Genomic DNA, 27,869 nt, shown 5'->3' on the forward strand with positions numbered 1-27,869 from the left:
GAATTCATACAAGCTCTGATATATGACAGTGCTGAGTTTGGTTTGCACTAGATAAGAATTAAGGGCCATTAGAAGTTAACCTCGTGCTTTTTGGGACACACAAGATCTTTGCATAGATTCCCAGGAGAAAACAACAGCGTTTTGTGAAGGGGTCAGAGAGCTGTTCAAGAGGGACTGAAAATCCTGATTTGTCAGCTAGCACCAACAATTGCCATTTATGGGCTTCAGCAGCAAGTTAACAGCAGTTTTATTCCATACAGCACAATACTCTTCCATCAATGGGAAAATATATTTCATGAGAATACTGTAGCAGCTAACCAGCAATCATCTCTGAATGCACCATAAATGTAGATTTAACACAGTGTTGGAACAGCCTAGCTTTGGTACTGTCACTCATCAGAAATGCATCACAGTCATGTATCATTTTACCATCAAGTTTCCAGGAACAATTCCAAGGTCATTGCTAACAAATTGCACAATTCTTCCCTCTGTGAAATCTCCATTAACATCAAACCCTCATACATCTGTTGCCACTACTTTCCACCCTTAACTTCAAAACAGATATTTGACAGCTCTATCACGGACATTAGCCTCCCCACCATCCTCAATAGGCCATGCCTCCAAAAGGTGGTTAAAGAGCCCAACCACCCAGGACACCCCCTCTTCTCATCGCTACCCAAGAGGTGGTACAGGAACCTGAAGACACACACTCAATCTCTTAGAAACAGCCTCTTCCTCTCCACCATCAGATTTCTGAACTGACCATGAACATGTGAAAGCTAACTGACTTCTTGCTCTTTTTTGCACTACTTAATTTTTTTTTATATTTCTTATTGAAACCTATAGAAATTTATGTATTGCATTCTACTGCTGCCACAAAACAAATTTCACAACATATGTCAGTGATAATAGATTTGATTCAATTGAAATACCTATCTAGTTATTCAATACATATACAAAAAGTTTAAATTACACAGCAGTAAACAGTCCCAAGTGTCATGACAGCCTTGTCAAAGTCGTCCTGACCACCTGCCATCGATCAACATTTAGGGGAGGCCGCCAAAATTTGAAGTCATGTCTTAAAGGAGGAAGAAGAGAGCGGACAGGCAACAAGGTGTGGTAAGGAATTCCTGAGTTCAGCATCTTGACAGATGCTTACTGCCAACTATGTACCATTTCAGTGCAGTTAGATTCATGAGTAGGATACACAGCAGAAAACTTGTACAAACTCCACAAACAGCCACATGTGCTTTTCCATGACTGACTTAAGAAAAAGTATCATTTACACCACCAAGGATACCTACTCTGTTTCAACATAAGGCTTCAGGTTCTCTGCACTGATACTTTTGAACCTGTGATCCCCAGTATCCCCTGCTTTCTCTGCTCTAGAAATGTGAACCCTTGAATTTCAAGATGAAGACTTACCCAGAGGAACTGCCAACCTGAAGGAATTGTAATGATGTTAGTGAGATCTACAGTAGAGGCGAGGGCGCGATTGAACAAACTAGAGTCCTGGTGGATGAAGGAAAGGCTGTTGGGACTTTCAAACAGTTATTAATGAACTGGGGGAGAACTCCTTTCCCCATAAGTATACAGACATAACGACCATTTCACAGAGATCTGAACTATTCTTGGAGGCATTGTTAGATAATGTCCTGCCTCCAACAAATCCAGTGCCACATTCCTGACATCAGTAGCCCAATTTATCCATACCAACAGCACCAATGGAAATATAGTCTTCTTTCCCCACCCGTTGAAAGAATTTTTACTATTAAACAAATGGGAAGCTATTCCACTTCCCAAAATCTCTATCAATATTAACCAAGCATTCAAATAAATTTCTTAAAAACGGCCTCCGGCTTTCTCTCCTGATCACTGGCAGCAGTGTCCTAAAGCAGCGGTCCCCAACCACCGGGCCACAAAGCATGTGCTACCGGGCCGTGAGGAAACGATATGACTCAGCTGCACCTTTCCTCATTCCCTGTCACGCACTGTTGAACTTGAACAGAGGGTTGCCAACTGTCCCGTATTTGCCGGGACATCCTGTATATTGGGCTAAATTGGTTTGTCCCATACGGGACCGCCCTTGTCCCATATTTCCCCCGCTAAGGTAGAGCGTTCCTATGAAACCTTTCGTGCCAAAATGGCGTAAAGCGAAGAAGCAATTACCATTAATTTATATGGGAAAAATTTTTGAGCGTTCCCAGACCCAAAAAGAAACCTACCAAATGATACCAAATAACACAAAACCCAAAATAACTCTAAGATATAGTAAAAGTATTAATATGATAAATACACAGCCTATATAAAGTAGAAATAATGTATGTACACTGTAGTCGGGAAGATTAAGCCAAAACCGATCTGTGGAAAAAAATCGGCACGTATGCGCATGCGCACGACACATATGCGAACGTTACACATGCGCACACAGGTGTTCACGCAAGGCTTCATGGTCATGGTAGTCTTTCTCGGGGTAAACACAAGTGTCCTGTCAACACACATAAAAAACTCTGGTGAAGGCAGCAGGCCAGGCAGCATCTATAGGAAGAGGTACAGTCGACGTTTTGGGCCGGGCCCCTTCATCAGGATCTGACTGCTACTTTTGTCCCTTATTTGGGAGTGAGAAAGTTGCCAATCCTAACTGTAAAATACATGTTGAGGTGAGTTTAACCCTACTTGAAAACCTTACCCCCCCCCCCACCCAGTCGGCAAGAATATTATCAATATTAAACCAGTCCGCGGTGCAAAGGAGGTTGGGGACCCCTGTCCTAATGATTAATATACTGTTCTTGGGTAAGCAATGCCAATGAGAGGTTTGCTACACTACCCCCAGCACAGTCATGCTGTCACGTCATGAAGTCTACTCCCTCTCTCCGAGTCTCCTATCAAGGACAAAGCCACCTTCAGAGTTGCACAGTTCCTCCTAATCCGTAGCTGGATCAGAATATTTTAAAATTATACAAACGGGGTCCACATTCCCCAGTAGTAGAAGTGATATATTTGAATGAACCTTCTCAAGATATTGAGAAGATAGGTGGGACAGATGAACCATTAGTTGGGATGTAGGATAGGTTATAAAGCTATTCAGGTGGGGGCAAGCCAAAATGTTTCCCGTAGCAGACAGCAGAAATGGCCTTTACACAGAAACTCCAGTAATCTGCTCTCTAACCATTTGGAAATACTATGCTTTGGCATCAGGCTCACCAGGTAACACTTACTATGCCCGTATTCCTCTCATCGGGGCCCTGGTTCCCGCAGCCCTTTCCCAGTCATTACAGCCAGAATTGTTCCACTTTCTTTCATTCAATGAGGTCCCTGTTTCGCTCATTCTTCACACGTACTGCAGTCTCAGTTCCCACAATCCTCCTCTTCTAACGGGAGCCCTTGTGCCCACAACCCTTTTCCAATCACTGCAGCCGGAGTTATTCCACTCCCCTTCGCTCAGTGAGGCTACAGTTACCACTCACCCTCCCTTCACACTGCAGTCTCAGCTCATGTAACCCCTTCTGCACTCACTGGGGTGTTCTCCCTTTCCAAAGCTCCATTCCAGCGCTTCCTTTCAAATTACCTGGTTGTTTTGAAACTTTATTTTCATACTGTGTAACATTTAAAAACAAATTAGAAGTGCATTGGATTAGAAACACATAATAACATCCAATAGTCTAGAAATTCCATTAGTCCAGCACTAACAGAGTTTGAAGCATGTTAGATTATCAAGGTTTTATGGTTCTGTCCAAGAAGGTAAAGGAGATCAAGTTATTTGTCACATGTACATTGAAACATACAATAAACTGTGTCACTTGCATCATATAAAAATCAGTAAGGATTGAGTTGGGTAGCCCCCAAGTGTCGCCACACTTCTGGAACCAACATAGCAGGCTCACAACTCACTAACCCTAACTATAAGTCTTTGGAACGGAGGAGGAATTTGGAAGACCCAGAGGAAACACATGCGATTATGGGGGAGAACATACTAACTCCTTACAGACAGCTGAAAGAATCGAACCCTGATCTGACAGCTGACGCTATAATACTGTCGTGTTCCACTACCATGCCATCCCTAAAAACTAACCAATACCCACAAAACTCTTCAAAAGTTTAGTAAATAAACACTGCAACCCATAAAATATGCTCTAAAGTAATACAACATAAAAAATAATAAAATATAAAATACTTCTGTGATGTGGCCTCTACACTCTCGCAATCTTACACTGTTTTAACTATGTTGTTACCTCAGCTCAGTTGTGTTCCTTTCCAACCCTTTCAATTCAACTCAACTCTAATTGACTATTAGGGGGAAATCACTGCCATCCATACAGGTGATCATTCCTGCCTGTAGATAGTCCCTTGCAAATTATCCACAGGGATTGATGTCAGGTCAAATGCTAACCTAAAATCCCAAGTTATTAGATTTTGTTGGGCAAAAGGATTAAATGATATGAGGAAAAATAAATCCATGGAGTGAATTTGCAGATCAGTCCAGTAAACGGCAGAATAGATTTGAGAGAATAAGGAGCCCACTGCGATAACGATGTTGCTAAAGCCAGCAAGCTGATTGAAAATCTTGTAAACCACACACCCTTACCAACCTGCTGCAAAGACCAGGAACACTGAGCCCATCAAAAAAATAGTCAAATCCTCACCTTTGTAAAGGAATACATAAACTATATTCTGAAATATATATAGACACACACACACAATTTTTTTTATATAAAGTGCCCAATAATGAGTATACGCACACATGTGAAATGTGGTGTGTTGCTCTTAGATTGACCTTTCTGATTGGCTCTTGAGAAGCCATGGTTCTGCTTGAAGAGTGCCTCCAGATGTTTATTACATGGAATGTTTTCATATGCAATTTCCTCAGAGGAAATAGCAATTTTCTTCTATTGCAGCAGTCATCCCCAGCACAACCTCAAACAAACCATCAAGAAACAGGAGCTTAGGTACATGAAGCTTAGAAAAACAGAGGGCTATGGGTAAGTCTAGTAATTTCTAAGGTAGGGACATGTTCGGCACAACTTTGTGGGCCGAAGGGCCAGTATTGTGCTGTAGGTTTTCTATGTTGCTATGTAAACAGGAAGGAGGCATTCTCTCCCACAAGTCAATAAAGTTACCACTGATGTGCATCTTCATCAATCCACCTTGGTTCTGTATCCTTGGAAAAACTTGCCCAGCAAATTCTACTGATGATAGTCTGTGGAAGAGTTCTCCCCAGAACTGACATGACATGAAGAAGTGTTTTCAAACTTTTCTCCTGAAAAGCCCAGCAATAAAATTTTTCAAAACCTCCATGCCAGCAGAAAAAGTTTCTAACTATTTCATCAATTCCTTTCAACATCCCAAGTGTCTGCAGTAAACTTACAAAATATAGTTTATGTACCTCATTTTATAATCTGATCCCTGGAACTCAGGTTATACTTTGTTGTTATGCACGGCATTCCTTTCAAGAAATGAGGTGAGCCATCAAGAAACAGTACCAAAATCTAAAGATATGATGCAAAAGTATAGCAGGCTTGCCATTGCTTCCACTGATTTTTTTTGTATGTAACAAATTTTAGTTTATGTGTCGTTGCCTACATCTAATTACACCCCCACTTGTTCTAGTGTTTCAAATCATGGACAAACTCAGAATCTCCTCCTTTTGTCTAAAATGCAGTGTTTACACTAACCTATTCTGAAATCCATTTGCAACATCTTTACCTACTCATTTAATTGATTAATATCTCTTGGTAATTTTCACACCCTTGGCCATATCAATTACTATGTCACCATCCCAGTGGACCACCTGAAAATTCAGGATATCGATACAGAATGCAGAACAGTGGACCACAGGAGCAGGCCAATGATATCTGTGATTACTATGATCAGCACAGAAAAAACTGAGGTAGCTCAGCAGGTCAGGCAGCATCTATGGAGGGCAACAGGCAGGCGACGTTTCCAGATGATACCCTTCATCTGGACTATGAACCAATTTAAACTGCACATCTGCTCACAGCCCTCCCTGTCTGTTCATGTGACATCCAAATGGCTCTTAAACCTTGCTACCATATCCCCTGACAACACACTTGAGACATATATCATGCTCTGTGTACATATAATGCTTTGTAAATCTCCTTTCCCCACCCAGGGAAACCTTTTCTATGCCTCTCATAATTTTATATATTTCTGTCAGGTCACAACCCCCTCCCCACACACAGCCTCCAATGCTCCAGAGAAAACCAGCGAAGCTTGTCCAAAGCCTTTAAAAATGAATATTCTCCAATCCAGGCAATACGTAGTTCTTTATTTATTGGCTAAGACATTAATAAACTGTGACCCCTGCATAGATGTTGTGAGCCACTATTCGCCACTTCCTGATGAGTACCTTTTACATTCATGGGACTGGGGTTTGTCTTTCAAGGACAACATTTACCACTAAACTAACCACCCTGAAGACAGTGGAGATGGAGCATCTTCAGGAACCACTGCATTATGCACTAGAAGTGCTACCATAGTTCTTTTTCGATTGAAGCCATCCAGGCTTTTGGCCTGACAACAATGAAGGAACTACGATACATTTCCACTTGAAGAAAATATTAATCTTCTGAAAGGAAATCACAAATACCCATGTCCTTGCAAAAGGTAGAGCTTACAGACTTAGATGCTGTGAAATTAGACTCGATGAGTAACTATGGTGAATTTCATAACTGGTACACACCAGCAATAGAGAAAACCGCCGTTTCAAGACCGATAGGGAAACAAACAAGCGTGCTACTTTGAACGGGATAGCGTCACCCTTGGGGAGCTGCACTTCCTCAAGCAAGTGAGAAATACTGTATTACTCTTCTGACGTACCTTGTAAGGTTTTGACAGTCAGGAATGAGTCACTCACTGCAAGTTGCACAGCCCATCTAACCCTCAGTTGTCTTCACAGCATTTAGAGCGCTGGTCCAAGTAGGTTTCTGGTGAGTGGTTACCCCTGGATATTGATGGTGTGACATTTAACAATAGAAAACTACTGAATTCCAAAGGGAGATACTTCAACATATTTGGAGTTACTCTCATTGAATACTTAAAAGTACTACTCTCTGTTTGCTAGTTTCTAGGTATTTGGTCTAACAATAATGAAGCAATGATACTCGGGTGCTGTGAAACTATTGAATTGAAAGACATCATGTATGTTAAAGATAAACCCCTGACCTTACAGTCACTGTTGTCATGGTCCTCGCAGCTTATTGTCTATCTGCTCTGATCCTTCTCTGTAAATGTAGCACTATGTTTGGCATTAGATTCAGAGGCATAAAACACTACAGCTCAGAAATAGGCCTCTGGGCCCATCTAGTGCATCCCAAACAATTAATCTGCCTAGTCCCATTGACCTGCACTCAGACCATATCCCTCCATACTCCTCCCATCTGAGCACCTATCTAAATTTCTCTTAAATGTTGACATCCACTACTTCCATTGGCAGCTCATTCCACACTCTCACCACCCTCTGACTGAATAAATTCACTCTCAGGGTTCCCCTTAAACATTTTACCTTTCACCCTTAACCCATGACCTCCTGTTCTAGTTTCACCCAACCTCAGTGGAAAAAGCCTGCTTGCATTTACCCTATCGTAATTTTGTACATCTCCATAACTTTACTGCCAGGATATTAGTCCCACCTCCCCTGGAAGAGAGACCAATGTCCCAAACATCTGAAGCCCTCCCTCCAGCACCGTCTCCTTAGGTACGTGTTAAACTGCACGATCTTCCTATTTCTAGCTTTACTAGCATGTGGCATGTGTAACAACCCGAAGATCATAAGCCCGGAGGTCCTATCCTTTAATTTATCACCCAACTCCCCGAACTCACTTTGCAGGGCCACGTCACTCTCCTACCCATGTCATTGGGACCTACATGGACCATCCCACCTAAGAATGCTGCTGATTTGATCCAAGATGATCCTGGTACTCGGAAGGCAACATACCATCCGCAGATCTCGTTCTTGTCCACAGAACTTCCTGTGGTGTTCACCTAACCAATAAACCCCCTATCACGGAGCTTGGCTCTTCTCTTCCCCACCACTTCTGAGCCACAGAGACCTGACCACAGCAGCCTTCCTCTGCTCAGTCATTCCACTCAATGGTATCTGAAGTACTATTTAGAGAAACTGCCACAGGGGCAGTCTTTATTGGCAGCTTATCCCCTTTCCCCATTGTGACAGTCACATAGCTATCTGTGTGCTGCACCTTGGGGGTAACTACTTCCCTTTATCGCCTGTCAGACAACCTTCCGCTTCCCAAGTGATCTGGAGTTCATCCAGCTCCAATTCCCTAACACAGTCTGAAAGGAACTGCAGCCGGATGCACTTCTTGCAGGTGCAGTCATCAAGGATACTGGAAATCTCCCTGCCTTCCCACAAGAGGAGCTTTCAACTATCCTGCCTAGCATCTCCATTGCCCTACAAGAAAGAAAATTCAAACTAAAAAAAAAATCAATGTACAGTGCCTGCCTCCACTTACCAAAGCCTCCATGAGCCAAAGTTTTCCCTCCTCTGAAACTGGCCCACTCACACAATGGCCACTCTGGCTCAACACAACTTGTTTTTATTGGCTCTTGACAAGTGCCTAATCATGCACAATCCAGAGTCTCCAAGGGAACTGTGGTGCGCAGAATGTCCCAACTGCCCCGCTTGCTTCTTAGTGGGGCATAACATTCTGTTATAGCCTTTACTTAGCACAATGTACTTGCGTTTTGAAATGTTCTGTAATGGACGGCTTATAAATCTGTTTTTCCATTGTACAGGCATTGTACGTGTGACTATAACAAACCAATACCCATACCCTGGGTACAAATGCTCCATGCGTCATTCTAGATGTAGACAATGACTATTTTCCAAGAAATTGTCTATGGAACCGAACAATTACTAACCTTCTCAGCTTATCAAGGAGGGAAAGTCAATGGTAAAGCAGCTGGAGGAAGTACAGCCTAAAACTTTGCCTTGAAGACCAGCTGCAGCGACGTCCTGGGGCTGAATGATAACCTTCCAACAGTCACAACCACCTGCTATAGTGCAAGGTACAGCTCTATGGTGAATATAGTAATCCTAGTAATATATCCTTCCTCTTCCATAAGTCCATGTAAACAATGTGCACCCCCTTCCATTGTGTCATAGCCTCCAAAAACTGTAATTATCTTCATTGAATATAATCCATCCTTCGTAAACCACTGTCAACTCTCACTGAGGAATTCAAATTTCCTGGTCCTCAGACACTATATTACAGACAGTTCAACTATAACGTGTCTCCATAACACAAATAGCTTATAAAGTAATTGACGTTTAGGGGGCATTATTTGCATTACACAGGCTGCAATCGTAACAGCGCAATAACCTGTGAAAATCTGTTCGAATCTATGCTTCAAGAGCAACTTACACGGCCTATTCTGCTACAACACAACTTTCAATAACACTACTTTTTCAGGGACATACTTATGTTATAGCAGACCTACCTGTACTAATTACAGACTCTAGTAATTTCTCTAATATGGAGATAGGCTTACAGTTATATTTATCTCCTCTTTTAGTGCTAAAGGTCAATTTCTAAATAAAAGGAAACTCAAATGATTTGTGTAAAGCATTTGCAATTAGCCTTGTGCTTTAACATTATAGAATGGAAACCATTAGATTCTGTCAATATAAATTTTTAGCACTTCTCTTTTCTTAGTTCCAGTTATTGCTTAATCATTTCCTCTATAACAAACACTGACATGAAATAATTCACAGAACCACAGGGGGCCTTTAAAATCCATCAAATCCAGGCTGTGTTATACAAATGCAAGTCAGCCTGTCCCACACTTATGCCCTTCATAGTTCTGCATCTTTCTCTCTTTCATGTCCTGATCCCTCTTAATCTAATCTGCCTCCAATTCTAACTGCTTACTGCAAAAACAAGTTCTCCCCTCATGTCACTTGCAGTTCAGAAAGCATCAGCAAAATAAAAGGCACGTATCCCCAGGAGGTGTAAGGCGGCTATTCAGGCCCCTTGTAGGTGGGGCTTTAGCTCCCACCGCCCCCAAATACTACTTGCACTGGCTGGAAATCAGGAGCTCTTTGGGTGCCAAACATTAAGTGTGACCCTGGGCATTCTATGAGGGACAATCGCAATGTACAGGCTGGTCAATCACAGTTCAGCCACAGCATAAAATATGTTTCAGTGTTCTTCAGCCACTGCATGTTTTGCCACGGAATGAATCAGATACCATCCAGAACCTGAGCTACTGATGCACATAGTAGATGCTGCTGACTGGCAGAGTCCCAATGATCTTTATTCCAAAGTATTGCGGCCAAAAGCAGCAGAGATACTTATACCTCAACTTTCCCATTGTCTTCAGTAGTGTTATCAGAATTTCAAAACTTCCACGCAGTCACTTGAATGTTTAAAATTGGTGCATTAGAATTTCTCTACAATAGCATTAAGGACAGAATTAAACATGGAAAAATGTATTTAATGCGTATGGCGAATCCAAATAACACAAATACAAAAACAACACCAACACTTTAGAGCTAACAATTGTCTTACCGACTGAACACTTACAACCTATACTAACCATTCAGGGACAGAGTTGAACACAAACACAAGTATAAGATAACCAAGTGCTGTGAAGCCTGAGCCACAATGAACTGGGGATGATACCAAAGTCCAAGGAAGGTGTTACAATCCAGGTCTGAGCCATGTCATGGTACTGAAACCAAAAGATTCCACTCAGGAAGGCATCAAAGGATACATCAGGGCCAGAAGAGAGAGAAAAAAAGCATTCTTACTTCTATTTGGCACCAGCTGACTAACAGAGGGAGAACAGAGAACAAAACGACACTTCAATAGTTCCAAGAATAGTCAGCCATTTAGCTTTAACAATTTCTGTTCATGTTTCTTCTGGTCAAAAGCTGGAACTGGACTGCACTCACTCTGACCTTCTGGAAGTATTCTGTGCATTGTGAAGTCCAATTTCTGGACCTTTTCCCAGCCAGGAATTTCTTCTCCCTCTTTAATCTTGTGCCTGTTGATCTCCTTTGGCTCCCAGTTAGGCAACACCTCCAAATTTCAGCTTTCAGCAATTTCCCTCCTCATCCCTGCCTAATTTTGGGAATCCCCTGTCCCATTTACCTTTCAAGCTCTCTGCATTCCACAAAGTGAACTCTTGTTCATTCTGACTTGAGCTGTTCTACACACTACCCTCGAGCTGACATCCCTCATCCAGCGAAGTAAGGCTGAATTTAATTTGGCCTCAGTGCCACATTCCTGTCTGTTCCCCACAGCCCTGCACTCACAAAAATTCAAAAATCTAGCTTGCCCTTCAATATATTCAATGATTTTACCTCTGCAGTTTGCTGGGTTAAGAATTCTAATACTCTGCAACAGGATAATACCATGATTCAAAAACTACCACCACATTAAATTGAGGCCACAATGGTAATGCTGCTGGGGAGCATGTCTTCATCTCTCAGATACTGCGCGACACAATTCCCAAAGAGATGTTGGATTCCGTGGTGGGAGGGAGTTCAAAATAAGTGAGCAGGGACCCCACAGTTCCCAAGGAGATGTTGGATTTGCATAATTATAACTTGGCAAGGGCCAATGAAGAGAAGTTAGGTTTTAAGCACAGCAGCTGTTGTGTGAGTAGCCCACTGTTAAAATTGGGAGCTCAGGCTTTAGCTCATAAAGGCCTCAGCAAGAAGAGGCGAAGGCTCTTTTCAATTTTCTCTCTCTTATTGCACAGTCAGAGCAGTGGGGATGCCAGGCATGAATGCTCTTCTCACGAGATGTGAGAAGGCAGGGAGACCTCCTGTGTCACCTGCAAGAAGTGTACCCAGCTGCATCTACTTTTAGACAGCGTTAAGGAATTGCAGCTGGAATGGGATGAACTCGGAAGACTGAGGGGTTGATCAATAGGACATAAAGGGAGGTAGTTACACCCAAGGTGCAGGACTGGGTGACCATCAGGAGGGGGAAGGGGGGGGGTTTGTGCTGAGCACCCCGTGGCCACTCCTTTCAACTACAAGTACTGTATACTGCTTTGGATACTATTGTGGGTGTTAAACTAGCAGTGGTCAGAGCTCTAGCACTGAGTCAGGCTCTGTGGCTCAGAAAGTGAGGGTGGAGCAGAGCAGTGCAGTAGTGATAGAGGTTCCATAGCGATTCGCCATTCCATTGTTAGAGGGGCAGACTGGAGATTCTGTGGACATGAAAGAGACAGCCAGATGGTGTGTTGTCTCCCGTGTGCCAGGGTCAAGGATGTCGCGGATCAGATCCTAAAGGGGGCAGCCATTAGCCATGCTACAGATTGGTACCAAACGACATAGGTAGGAAAAAAGAGGAAGTCCTGAAGACAGAATATAGGGAGTTAGGTAGAATGCTGAAAAGCAGGACCTGCAGGGTAGTAATCTCTGGATTGCTGCCTGTACCAATTGCCAATGAGGGTAAGGATAGGATATTTTGGCAGATGAATGCGCAGGGAAGAACTGGTACAGGGACAGGGTTTCAGATTTCTGGATCAGTGCGATTTCTTCTGGGGAAGGTAGGACCTGCACAACTAGGATAAGTTACACCTGAACCCAAGGGCGACCAATAACCTTGCAGTCAGGCTTGCTAGAGCAGTTAGGGAGGGTTTAAACTAATTTGGCAGGGGGGGGTGGAAGCTAAAGTGATCGTGCTGAGGATGGGGCAGTTGATATACAACTAGATGCAGTGTGCAGTGACACTAAGGAAGGACATGCAGATGATAGGGCAAAATTGCAGTCAGTGGTGAATGAGCTGGAATGCAACATGGAAGGGAAATTGAGAAGGGTGGTGAATACAGGACCGAAGGTGTTATATTTGAACACATGCAGTGTACGGAATACGGTAGATGACCTTGTAACACAATAAAAGATCGGCAGGTATGACATTGTGGGCATCACTGAGTTGTGGCTGACAGAAGATCATAGTTGGAGCATAAAAACCAAGGATACACAGCATATCAAAAGAACAGGCAGGGCAGGTAAACAGAGGGGGGGTGGAGTGGCTCCATTGGTAAAAAAATGAAATCAAACCCTTATAATGGGGTAACATAGATTTGGAAAATGTAGAATCCTTGTGGGTAGATTTAAGAAACTGCAAGGATAAAAAGACCCCAATGGGAGTTGTGCATGGCCTCCAACAATAGCCAGGATGTGGGATACAAATTAAAATGGGACATAGAAAAAGCAACGTTAGAAAGAGCAATGTTATGATTGTCATTTGGCATTTCAATATGCAGGTAGATTGGGAAAGTCAAGTTACTCCTGGATCTTAAGAGATGGAATTTGTAAAGTACCTATGAGATGGCTTGTTAGAGCATTGTTCTCTTAAGGGAAAATCTTGCCTCACAAATCTGTTGGAATTCTTTCAGGAGATAGCATGGAGGATAGGCAAAGGAGAGTCAGTGAATATTGTTTCCTTAAATTTTCAGAAAGCCTTTGACAAAGTGCTGTACGTGAGGCTGTTTAACAAGAGCCCATGATATCACAGGAAAGATTCTAGCATGGATAGAAGATTGACTGACTCGCAGGAAGCAAAGAGTGGGAATAAAGGGGGCCTTTTCTGGTTGGCTGTTGGTGACTGGTGGTACTCCACAGGGTTTGCTGTTGGGACTGCTGCATTTCTAACTGTATATCAATCATGTGGCTGATGGAATTGATGGCTTTCTGGCCAAATTTGCAGATAATATGAAGATAGGTGGAGGGCCAGGTAGTGTTAACGAAGCTGGGAGTATGCAAAAGGACTCAGATTGGGAGAATGGGCAAAGAAGTGGTAATTGGAATATAGTATTGACAAGTATAGTAGAAGTATTAAAGGTGTAGACTATTTTCTAAACGGAGAAATTTTTTAAAAATCCAAAGTGCAAAGGGATTTGGGAGTCCTCATGTAGGACTCCCTAAAGGTTAACTTGCAAGTTGAGTCAGTGGTAAGGAAGGCAAATGCAATATTAGCATTCATTTCAAGAGGACTAGAATATAAAAGCAAGGATGTAATGCTGAGGCTTCATAAGGCATTGGTCAGACTGCACCTGGAGTATTGTGAGCAGTTCTGGACACTCCATCTAAAACATGATGTACTGCCATTGAAGAGGGTTCAGAGGAGGTTTACAAGAATGATTCCAGGAATGAAATGGCTAACGTACGAAGAGCATTTGATGGCTCTGGGCCTGTACTCACTTTCATTGAAACCTATTGAATATCGAAAGGCCTCGATAGAGTGGATGTTGAGAAAGTTTCCGACAGTGGGTGTCAAGGACCAGAGGGTACGGCCTCAGAATCGAGAGATGTCCAATTAGAACATAGATGAAGAGGAATTTCTTTGGCCAGGGGGTAGTGAATCTGTGGAACTCATTGCCAGACGGTTGTGGAGGCCAAATCATTGGGTATAGTTAAAGCGGAGGTTGATATGTTATTTATTAGTCAGGGCATCAAAGGTTACGGGGAGAAGGCAGGAGAATGGAGCTGAGAGGGATAACAAGTCAGCCATGATGGATTGATGGAACAGACTCAATGGGCTGAATGGCCTAATTCTTCTCCTATGTCTTAAGGTCCTATACCAATTCTCCCATCTGATCTACTTTTTCTGTTCAAGTGACTTCAGTTCCTTGTTCAACATCATTCTGCCATGAGCATTAACAAGGCACAAGGAGTTATTAGCCTTAATCCTGAAACTCAGTGTTTTTCCTACATTCAGCTATATGCAAGTTGCTCTAAAAAAAAAGATAAAAATGAACTATACACTTTTTCCACTGGATTCAAGTACAACAAATTCAGAGCACTTTGTCACAAAAAGAAGTATCCATCACCAAGGAAGCGCACCATCCAGGCCATGCTCTCTTCTCACTGCTGCCGTCAGGGAGGATGTACGGGAGCCTTGCGTCCTATACCACCAGGTTCAGAACAGTTATTACCCCTTAACCATTTGGCTCCTGAACCAGCACTCACCTCAACTGTGAGCTGATTCTACAACATACTGACTCACTTTCAAGGACTCTACACCTCTTGTTCTCAATAATACCCTAACCAATGTTCCCTCTAATTTTTAGTAGTCAACCTGCGCAAAAATCTCATGTTGTGCAAATTCTTTTCCTATGACAAAAACTTGTGTGCACTGAATGCACACGTGGCACAGTTTATGTAGGTTTACAAAATATTTGACATAAAACTGCACAGAACAATAAAATAACATACATATTCAAGTCTCCCAGTGGCCACACATTTTAATTCCACATCCCATTCCCATTCTGATATGTCTATCCACGGCCTCCTCTACTGTAAAGATGAAGCCACACTCAGGTTGGAGGAACAACACCTTATATTCTGTCTGGGTAGCTCCACCCTCTCACTATACTCCTTGCCCATCTTCTGGGCTCCCCCCCGCTTTTCTTTCTCCCTAGGCCTCCTGTCTCATGATCCTCTCATATTCCTTTTGCCAATCACCTGTCCAGCTCTTGGCTCCATCCCTCCCCCTCCTGTCTTCTCCTATCATTTCGGATCTCCCCCTCCCACTTTCAAATCTCTTACTAGCTCTTCTTTCAGTTAGTCCTGACGAAGGGTCTCGGCCCGAAACGTCGATTGTACCTCTTCCCAGAGATGCTGCCTCGCCTGCTGCGTTCACCAGTAACTTTGATGTGTGTTGCTTGAAATTCCAGCATCTGCAGATTTCCTTGTGTTTACATTTTTAAGTCACTCAGTTATTTTTTTTTGTCCTGTCTTTGGCATTTACCCATTCTTTGTAAACTCTACCTAGACTAATAGAATTTCCATCCAATTGATAGCTTTTGATTCTCATTAACATATCCAAATGACATTATAAACTTCTATTTTGTTAAGCCATTCAACTTTAAACAAATTTTCAGGTCTTTTACACTTCATGCCCTTCGCTTCTTTTGAATTCGACATAGTGAATCAATTTTTTTTCAATAAAAATTTAGTAAGCTATCTACAGGATTTGAAACAGATCTTTGTAAACTTTACGATATGAACACTGTCCGCCAAAAATGGCTGCCGCCGTGATGCAGCTGTACAAACTGGAACAGGAAAGGTGAGGTGATGTAAATTAGTGACGTGCATTGCGGTATTTGAAAAACTGACTAACTAGTTAATAGAAACGTTTAGCTAAAAGATTATTTTCAATGATTATTAATTACTACATTATTTTAGGTAACTAACCTTTTGTGCGCACAGTAATTTCCCTTGTGCGCTGGTTGAAAAACCTGTGCACGCGCACATGCGCATAGCTTATAGGGAACCTAGACCCTAACCCAAAATAAATTTGAGGATAGTACATGGTACAGGTTGAGTATACCTCATCTGAAATTCCAAAACCAAAAAACCTCCAAAATCTGAATTTTTTTTTTAAGCGCTGACATAACATCACAAATAAAAAATTCTACAAGACCCTGGGATGGTTCCCAGGCGATGTGCAGGTTTCTGCGCACCACAGACAGTTCTGAGAAGTGACCTCACATATGTAATAAACAGAATTTAATGAAAAACAGAAAAACACTGCATAATTAAGACTTCGATCATAAATTGAAAGGAAGGATTCATCAGGGTCAACAGGGACATACATAGCTTAACAGTATGCTGATTACGAATCAAGATCTATCACAACAGAGTGAAAACTGAAGGCAATTGTGAATATTCAGCACGCTGATTGCAGAAATTTAAGAAAAGGCACAGAGTTGAATTTTTGAAAATTAAAAACAAAATTTTTTTAAGATAAAGCGTCTGCTGATCACGAAACAGCAGGGAAACTCATTGAAGTTTGCTGATGGAAAATCCAACACCAGGTCAAGTCTACAATGCTGTTTTTATACCTTATATCAAACCTAAAAAAAAGTAAAATACAATACATTGTACTGTAACCTTTCAATCAAAACACAGCACCGTAGGTGGAGAATGAAAGCCTGCCATTGTTTGCTGTTGTTGAACAGCTGATTCAGGTATTCTCCCAATGCTGCTGTACAGCTTCTGTTACCCTGCACACATTATATTGTCATTATATTGATGGTATGTAATAATTTTTTACTATTAAGTACATGTGTGTGATGAACAGGTGCAAGACAAAGACTGCTTACCAGTAGCACACAAACCCAGAGATGGCAATCACAAGTTATCTCATTATATATTCCAAAATCCCAAAAAATCTGAAATCCAAAACACATCTGGCCTCACACATTTCAGATAAGGGATACTCAAGCTTACTGTATATTATGTCATTCCAGTTACCAAATAACACTTAATACTACTGAGCTAATACAAAGTTAAGTACTCTTATTTCTGTTTCCCAACCACCTTCCTACTTAACCAATATACGGTACTATGCAAAAGTCTCTGGCACTCGCCACATACATGTGCTCAAGACTTTTGCACAGTTTTGTAAACTTACTTTTACTTCATTAAAATCAAGTAAACTTACACACTATACATAGGCATTTCTGTACTTAAAACTACATTAAACATAATTTTTGTAGGTACATTTATGTTCAGTATGTCTGCTCTGATTGACCACTTCAGTTAAACTACACAACCTTAACTTGCTCATCATAATCATTCATTAAACTATTATATATTTAATTTAAATATTATTTCATTTGGAATAAGTGTTATGAAACACAGTTGCATAGAAATAAATGAAAATGACACGATTGACAGCAAAATACCTTGAGCAATGACAGGTACAGCAGCTATTAGGAAATAAGCCACAGTGAAATGACTGGTTCGAAATGTATATTCCAGCAACATATCGCTGTGCTGTCAATTGTTTAATCACTGGTGAGCATAACATTCAGAAATATGTTGATCATAAGGACATACGAAATAGGAGCAGGAGTAGGCCATTTGGCCTGTCGAGCCTGCTCCACCATTCAATAAGATCATGGCTGATCTGACCATGGACTCATCTCTGCCTACCCGCCTTTTCCCCATAACCCTTAATTGCCCTACTATGCAAAAGTTTATCCAACCTTGTCTTAATATATTTACTGAGGCAGCCTCCATTGCTTCATTGGGCAGAGAATTCCACAGATTCACCTCTCTGGGAAAAGGTGTTCCTCTTCATCTCCGGCCTAAATCTATTCCCCCGAATTGTGAGGCTATGTCCCCTATCATAGACTCTCTGATCTCTATTACACACTTTGTTTGCTAACATCAGGTTAAAACAGCTGATTTCTCCTTTTATCAACAATATTCATTCTGCTTTTATACATGATTCTTATTGCACCCCCCCCCCGCCCGTGCCTGAGAATGAGAGGAGATACGAGGGGCATAGATTGGGTAGCTTGCAGAAAATTTTACCCTTAGCCTTCACCCTAAATCTGTGCCCTCCAGATTTACTTGTTTCTGATCAAGAGATCTAATGGGCTAAATTGCCTGAATTTGTACAATTCAATGTAAATTTTGTCAGCGGCTGCTGTCATAAATGTTTGAAGTTCCAGAAAACCATGCGCTTTTCCTCCCACTCTTAGAGTCAGAGCACTTCAGACAGAAACAGACCCTTCGGCCCACAGAGTCTGTGCTGGACAGTTTCTAAAATAGGTTCTTGGATCTATTCAGCTAAAAACTAATAACTGTGGAAAATGAATAGCGACCAGAATAGTGGGTTTGCAAATGGCTTAATGGTAGGAAGCAGAGAGTGATGGCCGTAGATTGTCTCAGACTGGAAGCCTGCAATCAGTGGTGTGGTTGGGACCTTTGTTATTTGTTATTTAAATTATTTCCATGTGTTTGTACAAGGCATTGTTAGTATGTCAGTGATAACACTAAATTACGTGGTACTGTCGACACTGAAGAAGATAGCTAGAGAGAAAGATATACTTTATTGATCCCAAAGGAAATGACAGTGTCACAGTAGCATTACAAGGGCACAGATATAAATATTAGAAGAGAAGTAAGAAAGAATAAAAAAAAGTTACCTCAAGCAGTCTAACCGGAGGGGGTCATCACTTCCCAAGCTATAGGTTGACTCATTATAAAGCCTAATAGCCAAGGGTCAGAATGACCTCACAGAGCGCTCTTTGGAGCAGAACAGTTGTCTTAGTCTATTACTAAAAGCGCTCATCTGTTCAGCCGAGGTGGTAGGCAGAGGGTGAGAAATATTGTCTAGAATTGTCAGGATTTTCCAGAGGATCCATTATTCTACCACAGCCTCCAGCGTGTCCAGTTTGACTCCTATAACAGAACTAGTCTTTCTAATCAGTTTATTGACCCTGTTGGCATCACCCCTGTTGATGCCATTGCCCCAACACACCACCGCATAGAAGATTGTACTGGCAACAACAGACTGGTAGAACATGTGACGGAGCGGCCTGCATACTGCGAAGGACTTTAGTCTTCTCAGGAAGTAGAGGCAACTCTGGCCCTTCTTTACACAGCCTCTATGTTGGTGCTCCCCTCAAGTCTGTTATTCAGGTGTACCCCCCAGGTACTTGTAGGTCTTCATCACATCCACATCCTCACCATCAATAGTAACAGGGAGAAACGCAGGCTTAGTCTTCCTAAAGTCCATCACCATCTCCTTTTCTACTGACGTTGAGCTGCGGATGATTCAGCTTATACAATCTGACAAAGTTCTCCACCAGGGCCCTACATTCATCCTCCCTTTATACACCTAAACATTCCCGAGTCATTGGAGAATTTCTGATAATCAGATTTCTGATAAGGTAATCAAAATTAAAATGGGATTTTGATCAGTTAGGTAAGTGAGCCAAAAATTGTTGCACATTAGGAAGTCAACCAAGGATTGGATTTTCAGTAAATCATTGGGCATGGGAGTTGTCCTTATCCAGACAACTAAATCCAAAAAGGAAGTGGTGAATTAAATTATAGGAACATAGAAAACCTACAGCATAATAGAGGCCCTTCGGCCCACAATGCTGTGCCAAACAAGTACTTACTTTAGAAATTACCTCATAGCCCTCTATTTTTCAAAGTTCCATGTACCTATCCAAGAGTCTCTTAAAAGGCCCTATTGAAAACTTACCCCTGACATCTCCTCTGTACCTACTTCCAAGCACCCTAAAACCATGCCCTCTCTTGTTAGCCATAAATTATAAGTTGAGGTTGCTCATTCAATGGAACATTAAACATGAAGACTATGAGATTACTTCTGTAATGGGGAACTTCCTGCCTTAATAAGCAGAGGACCACCACTATATTCGGACCAGGTGTATGCAGGATCATGAGCAAGTGAGCTCAAAAAATTCTACTGATTCAAGGCTGCTCAGAACACAACACAGCTAACACAGCCTATGCCTTCCTGTTGCCAAGTCCCCAATACTGCTTACCTGCACATTCTTTGACAGACCTGCTGTTGCCACACAAGGGATTTGTTTCCTCCCCTATATAATGTTCGAAGCAGCCAAAATTAAACTGAGTGCTTTACTATTTATGGCATCTTTCACTGTGATGAAGCAAATTACTCCACTCTCGGTTCATTGATCTCCCACTGACACTTGATTAAGTGATTTTAAATTCTCATCCTTACTTTGATTTCCTCTGTGGCTTCCCCTCCTGTCCGTCCCAGTAACCTCCTCCGACCCACAATCTTTCGAGATTTCTGGCCTCTTGACATCATCAAATTCACCCGCTCCACCTCTGGCAGCGATGCACTGAGCTGCCAATCTCTGCAATACCCTAGACAAACCTCTTCTGTCTTATTTTCCTACCCTAAGACATTATGCACTACCCAGCTCTACTATTGAGCTATCTCCTTTTGTCTTATGTGCCAAATTTAGCCTGCTCAAGCTCCAAGCAGCTGTACCAAGGGACAATTTATTTTGCCGATATATTTATGGCATTACAATATTGTTCTTTTGCACCTTTCCAATTTGCCTTATAATCACCCCTTCGATTACAAGGTAGAAAAGATCAGTTTATTCCAACTCTGATTGTTTTTCCTTCTCTCCCCTCCCATCGGGCAGGAAATACAAGAGCTGAAGTTCAGCTACTTGCAAGTTCAAGGACAGCTTAAATACCACTGTTATCAGACTCTTGAACAGACCTCAACACTAAAAATGAACTCTTGATCTTCCAGGCTACCTTGTCAGAGCACATGAACTTTGTTTGTCTGCATGTTCTCTGTATCTATAAAACTATCTCTGAATTCCGATTTTCCTTTTTTTTTTAAACCTCCTTGACAAACTCGTGTATGGGATGATCTGTCTGGATGGCATGTAAGCCAATCATGGAACATTTGACAATAACAAACCAATTCCTCCTCAGTAGTTTGACGTTCTTTAGAAGCTGCAGGTTCAAGGCTGATACTTTATCATTCACATCCACAGATGTTCTGCCAGCTCTCGGGAGTCCCTTAGTATCAAGGATGGTTTGCTCCAACTACACCCGTCACTTCACCACTCCCCCCATCAACCTCCCTTACCACCATTCAGGGCCCCAAACAGTCCTTCCAGGTGAGGCAACACTTCACCTGCGAGTCTGTCGAGTTATCTACTGAATTCAGTGCTCTCGTTGCGGCCTCCTCTACATTGGTGAGACCCAACATAGACTCTGGGACTGCTTTGTTGAGCACCTTTGCTCTGTCCACCACAAAAGGCAGAATTTCTGGTGACCACTCATTTTAATTCTACTTCCCACTCCCATTCCAACATGTCAGCCCATGGCCTCCTCTACTGCCACGATGAGGCCACTCTCAGGTTGAAGCAGCAACACCTCTGCTATCTGGGTAGCCTCTAATCTGATGGCATGAACATTGATTTCTCTAACTTCCAGTCATTTCTCCCCCTCCACCATTGCTCTTTTCCATTCTGGCTCCCCACTCACACCTTTCCTTCTCCTCACCTCTGTCTGGTGCTCCTCCTCCTCCTCCCCTTTCTGCCATGGTCCACTCTCCATCAGATTCCTTCTTCTTCAGCCCTTTACCTTTTCCACCTATCACCTCCCAGATTCCCTTTCTTTTCAAATCTTTTTATTATTATCCAAAATTAACACGAGTACATTAAAGTAAGCAACACTTACAATGTCTCAAGAAAAGAAAACATTATTTTAAAGATCTCTCTCTGCCAGTGTGTTGGCATCAAGGATGGTTTGCTGCCACTATGGCTCTGTATTTGTAGGAGCCTAGTGGTGCAATGATATGGGACCTGCAGACTCTTCAACTGGGGAAGATGGTTGATTAAGGGAATTGTGGATAATCTAGAAGGTGGCATGCTCCTTGCACTATTTATGCTGAGGTCCGGTGAGGTCTGATGAAGCACAATGGGGATCATCGTGCTTTTCCAAATGTTCAGAATCATACATCACAGAAACAGGTCATATGGTCCAGCATTTCCATGGCAACCATGAAGTTTTGCCTTTAAACCTGGTCTGGTGTATGTAAGCCCCTGCCACAATTTGTTCGGTCAGACAGGTTGCTGTTTAGACATTGTAATTTTGTTCACGACTAAAACTCAACTGCACCTCTGGCTGCTCTTTCCATTGACACAGCAATTTCAACTGTTCTTTTAAAATGCAAGTTGTGCTTCAGTAAGGAGCAATTTTTAAAAATACTTTCTTGTAAGATTCCACAAACTAAATGATCTCTCAGTGCATCATTAATCCCATCACTGAACTGACAATGCTCAAACAATTTCTTCAATTCAGCCACATACATTGAAATTAACTCTACTTCCTTTTGATTCCACTTATGAAATCTAAAGCGTTCTGCAATTAACATTTGTTTCAGTTCAAATTTTTCCTGCAATACTTTCATGATATCAGAGCTCATTTTGGCTGGTCTGGCTGGAGCAGTTAAACTTCTAAGCAAACTATATGCTTTTCCACCCAATGCATTCAGCAATACAGGCACTTGCTTTTCATTGGCTGTTTCATTTGCTTCAAAATATTACTCAATTCATTCAGTATACATCATTCAGTTATCTGTTTTGCAATCAAATGCATCTATCTTTCCAATGTAGCCAGCCATCTGATATTTTTTAAATTTCTTCTTATTATCACATGGTTCCCACTGTTTAGGAACTCGTGGCTGCACTTTGTCATCCATTAAAAGAGCTATGTAATTTGATCCACTCCCGTTAGCTTTGAAAACTTTTCTTTGTTAAATATGGAGTATATCGAACTCTATTTTGAGATTTACAGCTGAACTTCCTTCACAATTGCCAACAGCGCATTCCAGTTCACAACAACTTACAAAGGTTGAGTATTATTTTAAATATCCCCTCTGTTTGTTTTAACCAAATTACAACGTTTGTACTTTAAATACATTCTGTCTCATTATCAGCTTTTTTGTGAGTGGAATCAGATCCTTCTCATCAAAAGAGACTGCAGGTGCTAGAATGTGGAGCAACACACAATCTGCTGGAAGGACTCAGTGGGTTGAGCAGAATTAGCAAAAGGAAAGAAAATATCATTTTGACAGATGCCGGGTTGTGACCTGAAACATTGACAATTATTTTTTCTCCCACCAATGCTGCTCAACCTGCTGAATTCTTCTTGCAGATTGCATGTTGTGCTAGATTCCAGCATCTGGGGTCTTTTCTGTCTCCACACTGCTATTCCACGGCGAAGTCTCTACAACACATGCTGACACTGAAGAAACTTCCCTCCCCTCGTCCTGATGAAGGATTATAACCTGAAACATCAACAATTTTTCTCCTCGACAAAAACTTATCTTCCATGCAAAGGTAGCTCATGGATACCAAAACTAAGACCACATAAGGTTAACTGCTGTACAAGGATGCAAGATCAATTTACACCAATAAAAAGTAGTTTGTTTTCAACTGCATAGTTAACAATCAGCACCAATTTCAATTTTGTTTTCTCATCCTTTTCTGAGCTGCATCATTCTTTAAGGAATTCACAATGCCTTCTATCCAGATTTTAGCTATTTATCCATTCCAAATAATCTCAAGTGACACCTCTGAAACTGTATGGAGTCAGGTCTTTTTAAAATATTGCAAGTTTTCCCATTTCCCCACATCTAAAAGAGCAGGAATTTTAATAAAATTCTATCAGAGTTGTTCCAGTCGACAATATTACCTAGAATGACCCTCCCAATTGTCCCTACTTCTCATTGAAAACATGGTCAGCGACATTTAGGCAACATAGCTGACAATACGGCAAGGAACCATGTTACTCCACTACAAAAACAACAGCATTCATATTGAAGGCCATATAACATTTCAAAATCTCTCCATGAATTCTCCTGCTCTTGAAGCAAGTGAAGCTGCAATTCCCTTACCAGGTTCTGTACAGTTCTTGTACGGAGGGGAGACGGCTTTAGCATTTGTGGTGTTCTCATCGATATGCTCCATCAGTCTCCGGCCAAGCCACTTGTCATGCACCTCCAGCGTGTAACTTGTCACACAGTAGCCTAGGAAGAACAAAGTGAAAGTTAAATTGGAAAATGCCAGTAAACATCTGATTTTTTTTTAAAAAAAGGAATATAATAAGACTCAAATTTTTGGTGGCAATGTTAGAAATTCTTGCATCTCTGCTTTCCCCAGACGAAAGAGCCAAGCTTCACTCCTCCTTTGCAACCAGCAACAATGCAAGAAGTCCAAAGCGACAAACTCCAGATTCCTCTTTTTGTAGCTGAGTTCTCTGCCAAGCCACAGGCACTTGAAATAGATGGGTCGCTCTTCTGGCCATTTACCTCACCCTTCTAAAGATCTCCAACTACATGTTTCACACCACCATGGTTTCCCATGCTCTCTAACTCAGACTGCTTTAGCACTAATATCCTACACATTACTTCATTTCCTTTCTTCTAAAATATCCTCTCATTTGTTTCTTTCACATTTGTCCAGCGTCCCTCTAAATGGATCTCTACTATTCAGTTCAACTATTCCATGTGATACAGAGTTCCACTCTTTCAACTTACTCTAGAATCAGAATGCTTTCTCATGAATTGCCTTTCTGTATTTAACAATGGTATTTATGCTTAATGCCATTACCCTTACACCCCTATGAGACTATGGATACAGTGGATTCCCATTCATTGGGACACATCGGGATCAACACATTTTGGCCCAATTAAGTGGCTGTCCCAATTAGCCAAAGTTTCATGGAAATCATCAAAAAGGTACCAAAAAAAGACAAAGTACTATCTAACAGTGTAACAAATTATGTATTTAAATGAAAATCAGATCAAATTAGAACACTATCAATACTACAAATCTGTATTTGTGCCTAATAGTTATCGGAGAGATTTGACCAGAGTACTTTGCTGTGTTCTTCTGATTGACTGCAAATGAACAAACTCTGCACCAACATATAGTGCAGATAATGGACTGCCTTCATACAATGCTTTTGATGATTGCATCCTCCAAATCTTTTATTTTCATTCTAACATTCAAGATGATTGATCACACAGACACACGCAACTGATGCTATTTAAAAACGGTTCACTCTCAGCACCGTGTAGTGTCTAACAGCCACCCAACTGTACACGACTAATGCTAGTTAGAAATTGCAATGGTCTCCTGTCCCAATTAGGTGGCATGGTGTCCCAAATAAACAATGGGAATCCCAGCTATTTTCTTGATTATTTTTTGTTCATTAAGAGTTGTCCCAAATAAGCAGCTGCCCCAATTAACCAAAGGCCCAACTAACCAGAATCCACCATATTTTTATTGTATATGATTCCTATTCAAAGGACCATTTAATCATACCTTACATGAACAAGTGTCTCCTGGCACCAAGCCTGTCTTTCACCATGTTGGTGTTGTGTAATAATTTACATAAACTTTCTCCAAGGCTGCTTTTGCATTCACTCTTTTCAATGTCCTCTGGCCATCCAATTATTAGAGGAGAGAGAGAAGCCACCAGTGACCTCAAAATGTTCAGTATTTTTTAGAAGCAAAAGAAGCACTTATCAAAATCTGGTCAGTGTTCTAATATGGGAAAGGCACCTGCAATGCTTTGTATAGCAAATCCCAGCAGTCTGTACAGTAGTGTGACAATACCAGATTATCACTTTCAGTGAAATTGATTGAGAGATAAATATTGTCACACACAGCAGAGATCACCCCTACTCTGGTGAACATCATCACACACACATGGGAACTTTCACCTAATGGATACAAGGCCTTGGCTTAACAACCTATCCAAAAGACACTGCCTGTCAACGCTGCACGGAATCAGCACTGCAATGTAGCATTAGCCTCATGTACATTTGTAGATACACCTCTGGAGCACGATTTCACATGGTGCTGAAAGAACTATTGCTGACCCCCACCCCCCCCCACCCCTGCCATTAGCAGCAGAGCATCTAACACAGTAAATCAGGCATGGAATAACTTCTTAAAGAAATGAGACAAATAGGAGAGGAGAAAGCCACTTGGTACGTCAAGTCTGTTCCTCCATTCCTGGCTGATCATCTGAATTCAATACCCTGTTTCATCACCCTCCCCAAATTCTTTGATATCTCTAACCTTTAGAAAAACTGCCAACATGTGTTTGAGTATATTTAATGATTTGGCTTCCACTGTTTTCCATTGGTCCTACAGTTCCCTCTCTCAGAGAGGTGAGAGACTTTTTCCTCATCTCAATCCTAAACGGTTCACCCCATATTCTTAGTGTGAGACTCTTGGTCCTACAGCCCCCTGCCATTGGGAACATCTTTCCTGCATTTAACCTGCTCAGTTCTGTTAGAATTTTGTAGGTTTCTGTCAGACCTCAAGTCTTCTGAACTCCAGTGAACATTAAAAACCTAGTCATATATCAGCAAGAATCAGCCTGGTGAATCTTCACAGGGCCTTCTCCATAACACGAGCATCTTTCGTTAGATAAAGTGACCAAAGCAACATAAAATACTCAAGGTGCAGTCTTACAAGAATCCCTACTCCTGAATGAACTCAAGATTCAGGATTAAATTTATTTTTCACAGGTGCTGTACATCAATAATCAAATGAAATGCATTATGTACGTTAACAAGCAACACACCCGACGATATGGTGTGGGCAGCCCTAAGTATCACCTCACATTCCGGTGCCAACAGTGCGTGCCCACGACGCTCGGCGGAACAACACAGAACACAACAAGAACAGCAAAAAACAAGCCCTGTTCCTCACTCCCTCCCTCCCACACACATATATAGAATCATCTCACTAGGAAGGCCAGCCTATGTCTGTCTTACTTGCATGCTTAGGAAACCGCCATGCTGTACCTCCTTTTCCCCATCTGTTGCTTCAGATAATAACTGGTCTTCCTGACTTTGCCAACACAGTGGATAACCTCATATTTTATTCCATCTGCCCCTACCATCAACCTGGAGTTTTTCTGCTTCCTCTTCAATCCTCCAAACCTCTTCAGACCTCCACTCCCATCCCGGTTTGTGTCATTCGTAAATCTATAGATGTACCATTTATTTTCCTCGTCCAGACCACAAATCTATATTGTGATTAACCAGAGACCAAGAGCTGATCCCTGTGGTTCCTCACCTGTCCCTGGCTGCCAGTCACATAAAGATCCACTTATTCTTGCTCTGTTACCTGTCAAGTCAATCAATTCCCTTTCCACATCAGCACATTTCCCTCATATTCTGTATGCTTACATACATGAAATTCATTAAAAGCTTTCAGAAAGTCCACGTTTCACCACATCCACAAGTTCTCACTCATCCATTTCATGTGTTCCATCCTTAAAAAGATTCCAATGGACTTGTTTGGCGTGACTTTCATTTCATAAATCCAGGTCCACTTCACTGGATCCTGCCACTCTTCACACAAATCCTGTTATACTTTTTTTTTTGAAATATGGATTTCAACAGTTTCCCCACAATTAATGTCAGGCTTTCTCTAACCTTTTTAATATTGGGGATTTAGTAATCCCTTAAGTTTCCCAATACAATTTCTCTACTATTACTGATTTCATTTAGGTCCTC

At 41.7% G+C, this 27,869-nt stretch overlaps 1 protein-coding gene across 1 annotated transcript in view; it reads right to left on the minus strand.

The window, feature by feature from the left end:
• slc24a3 (solute carrier family 24 member 3) overlaps window positions 1–27,869 on the minus strand; it is a 372,465-nt gene that overhangs the window by 304,946 nt on the left and 39,650 nt on the right. Inside the window, exon 2 of the mRNA XM_063056262.1 lies at window positions 24,225–24,356. Within this exon, the coding sequence (XP_062912332.1) occupies window positions 24,225–24,356 (132 nt within the window). The remainder of the gene's footprint in view (window positions 1–24,224; window positions 24,357–27,869) is intronic.

Source organism: Mobula hypostoma, chromosome 8 (assembly GCF_963921235.1).
Source record: "Mobula hypostoma chromosome 8, sMobHyp1.1, whole genome shotgun sequence".
NCBI classification, from domain to species: Eukaryota; Metazoa; Chordata; class Chondrichthyes; order Myliobatiformes; family Myliobatidae; genus Mobula; species Mobula hypostoma.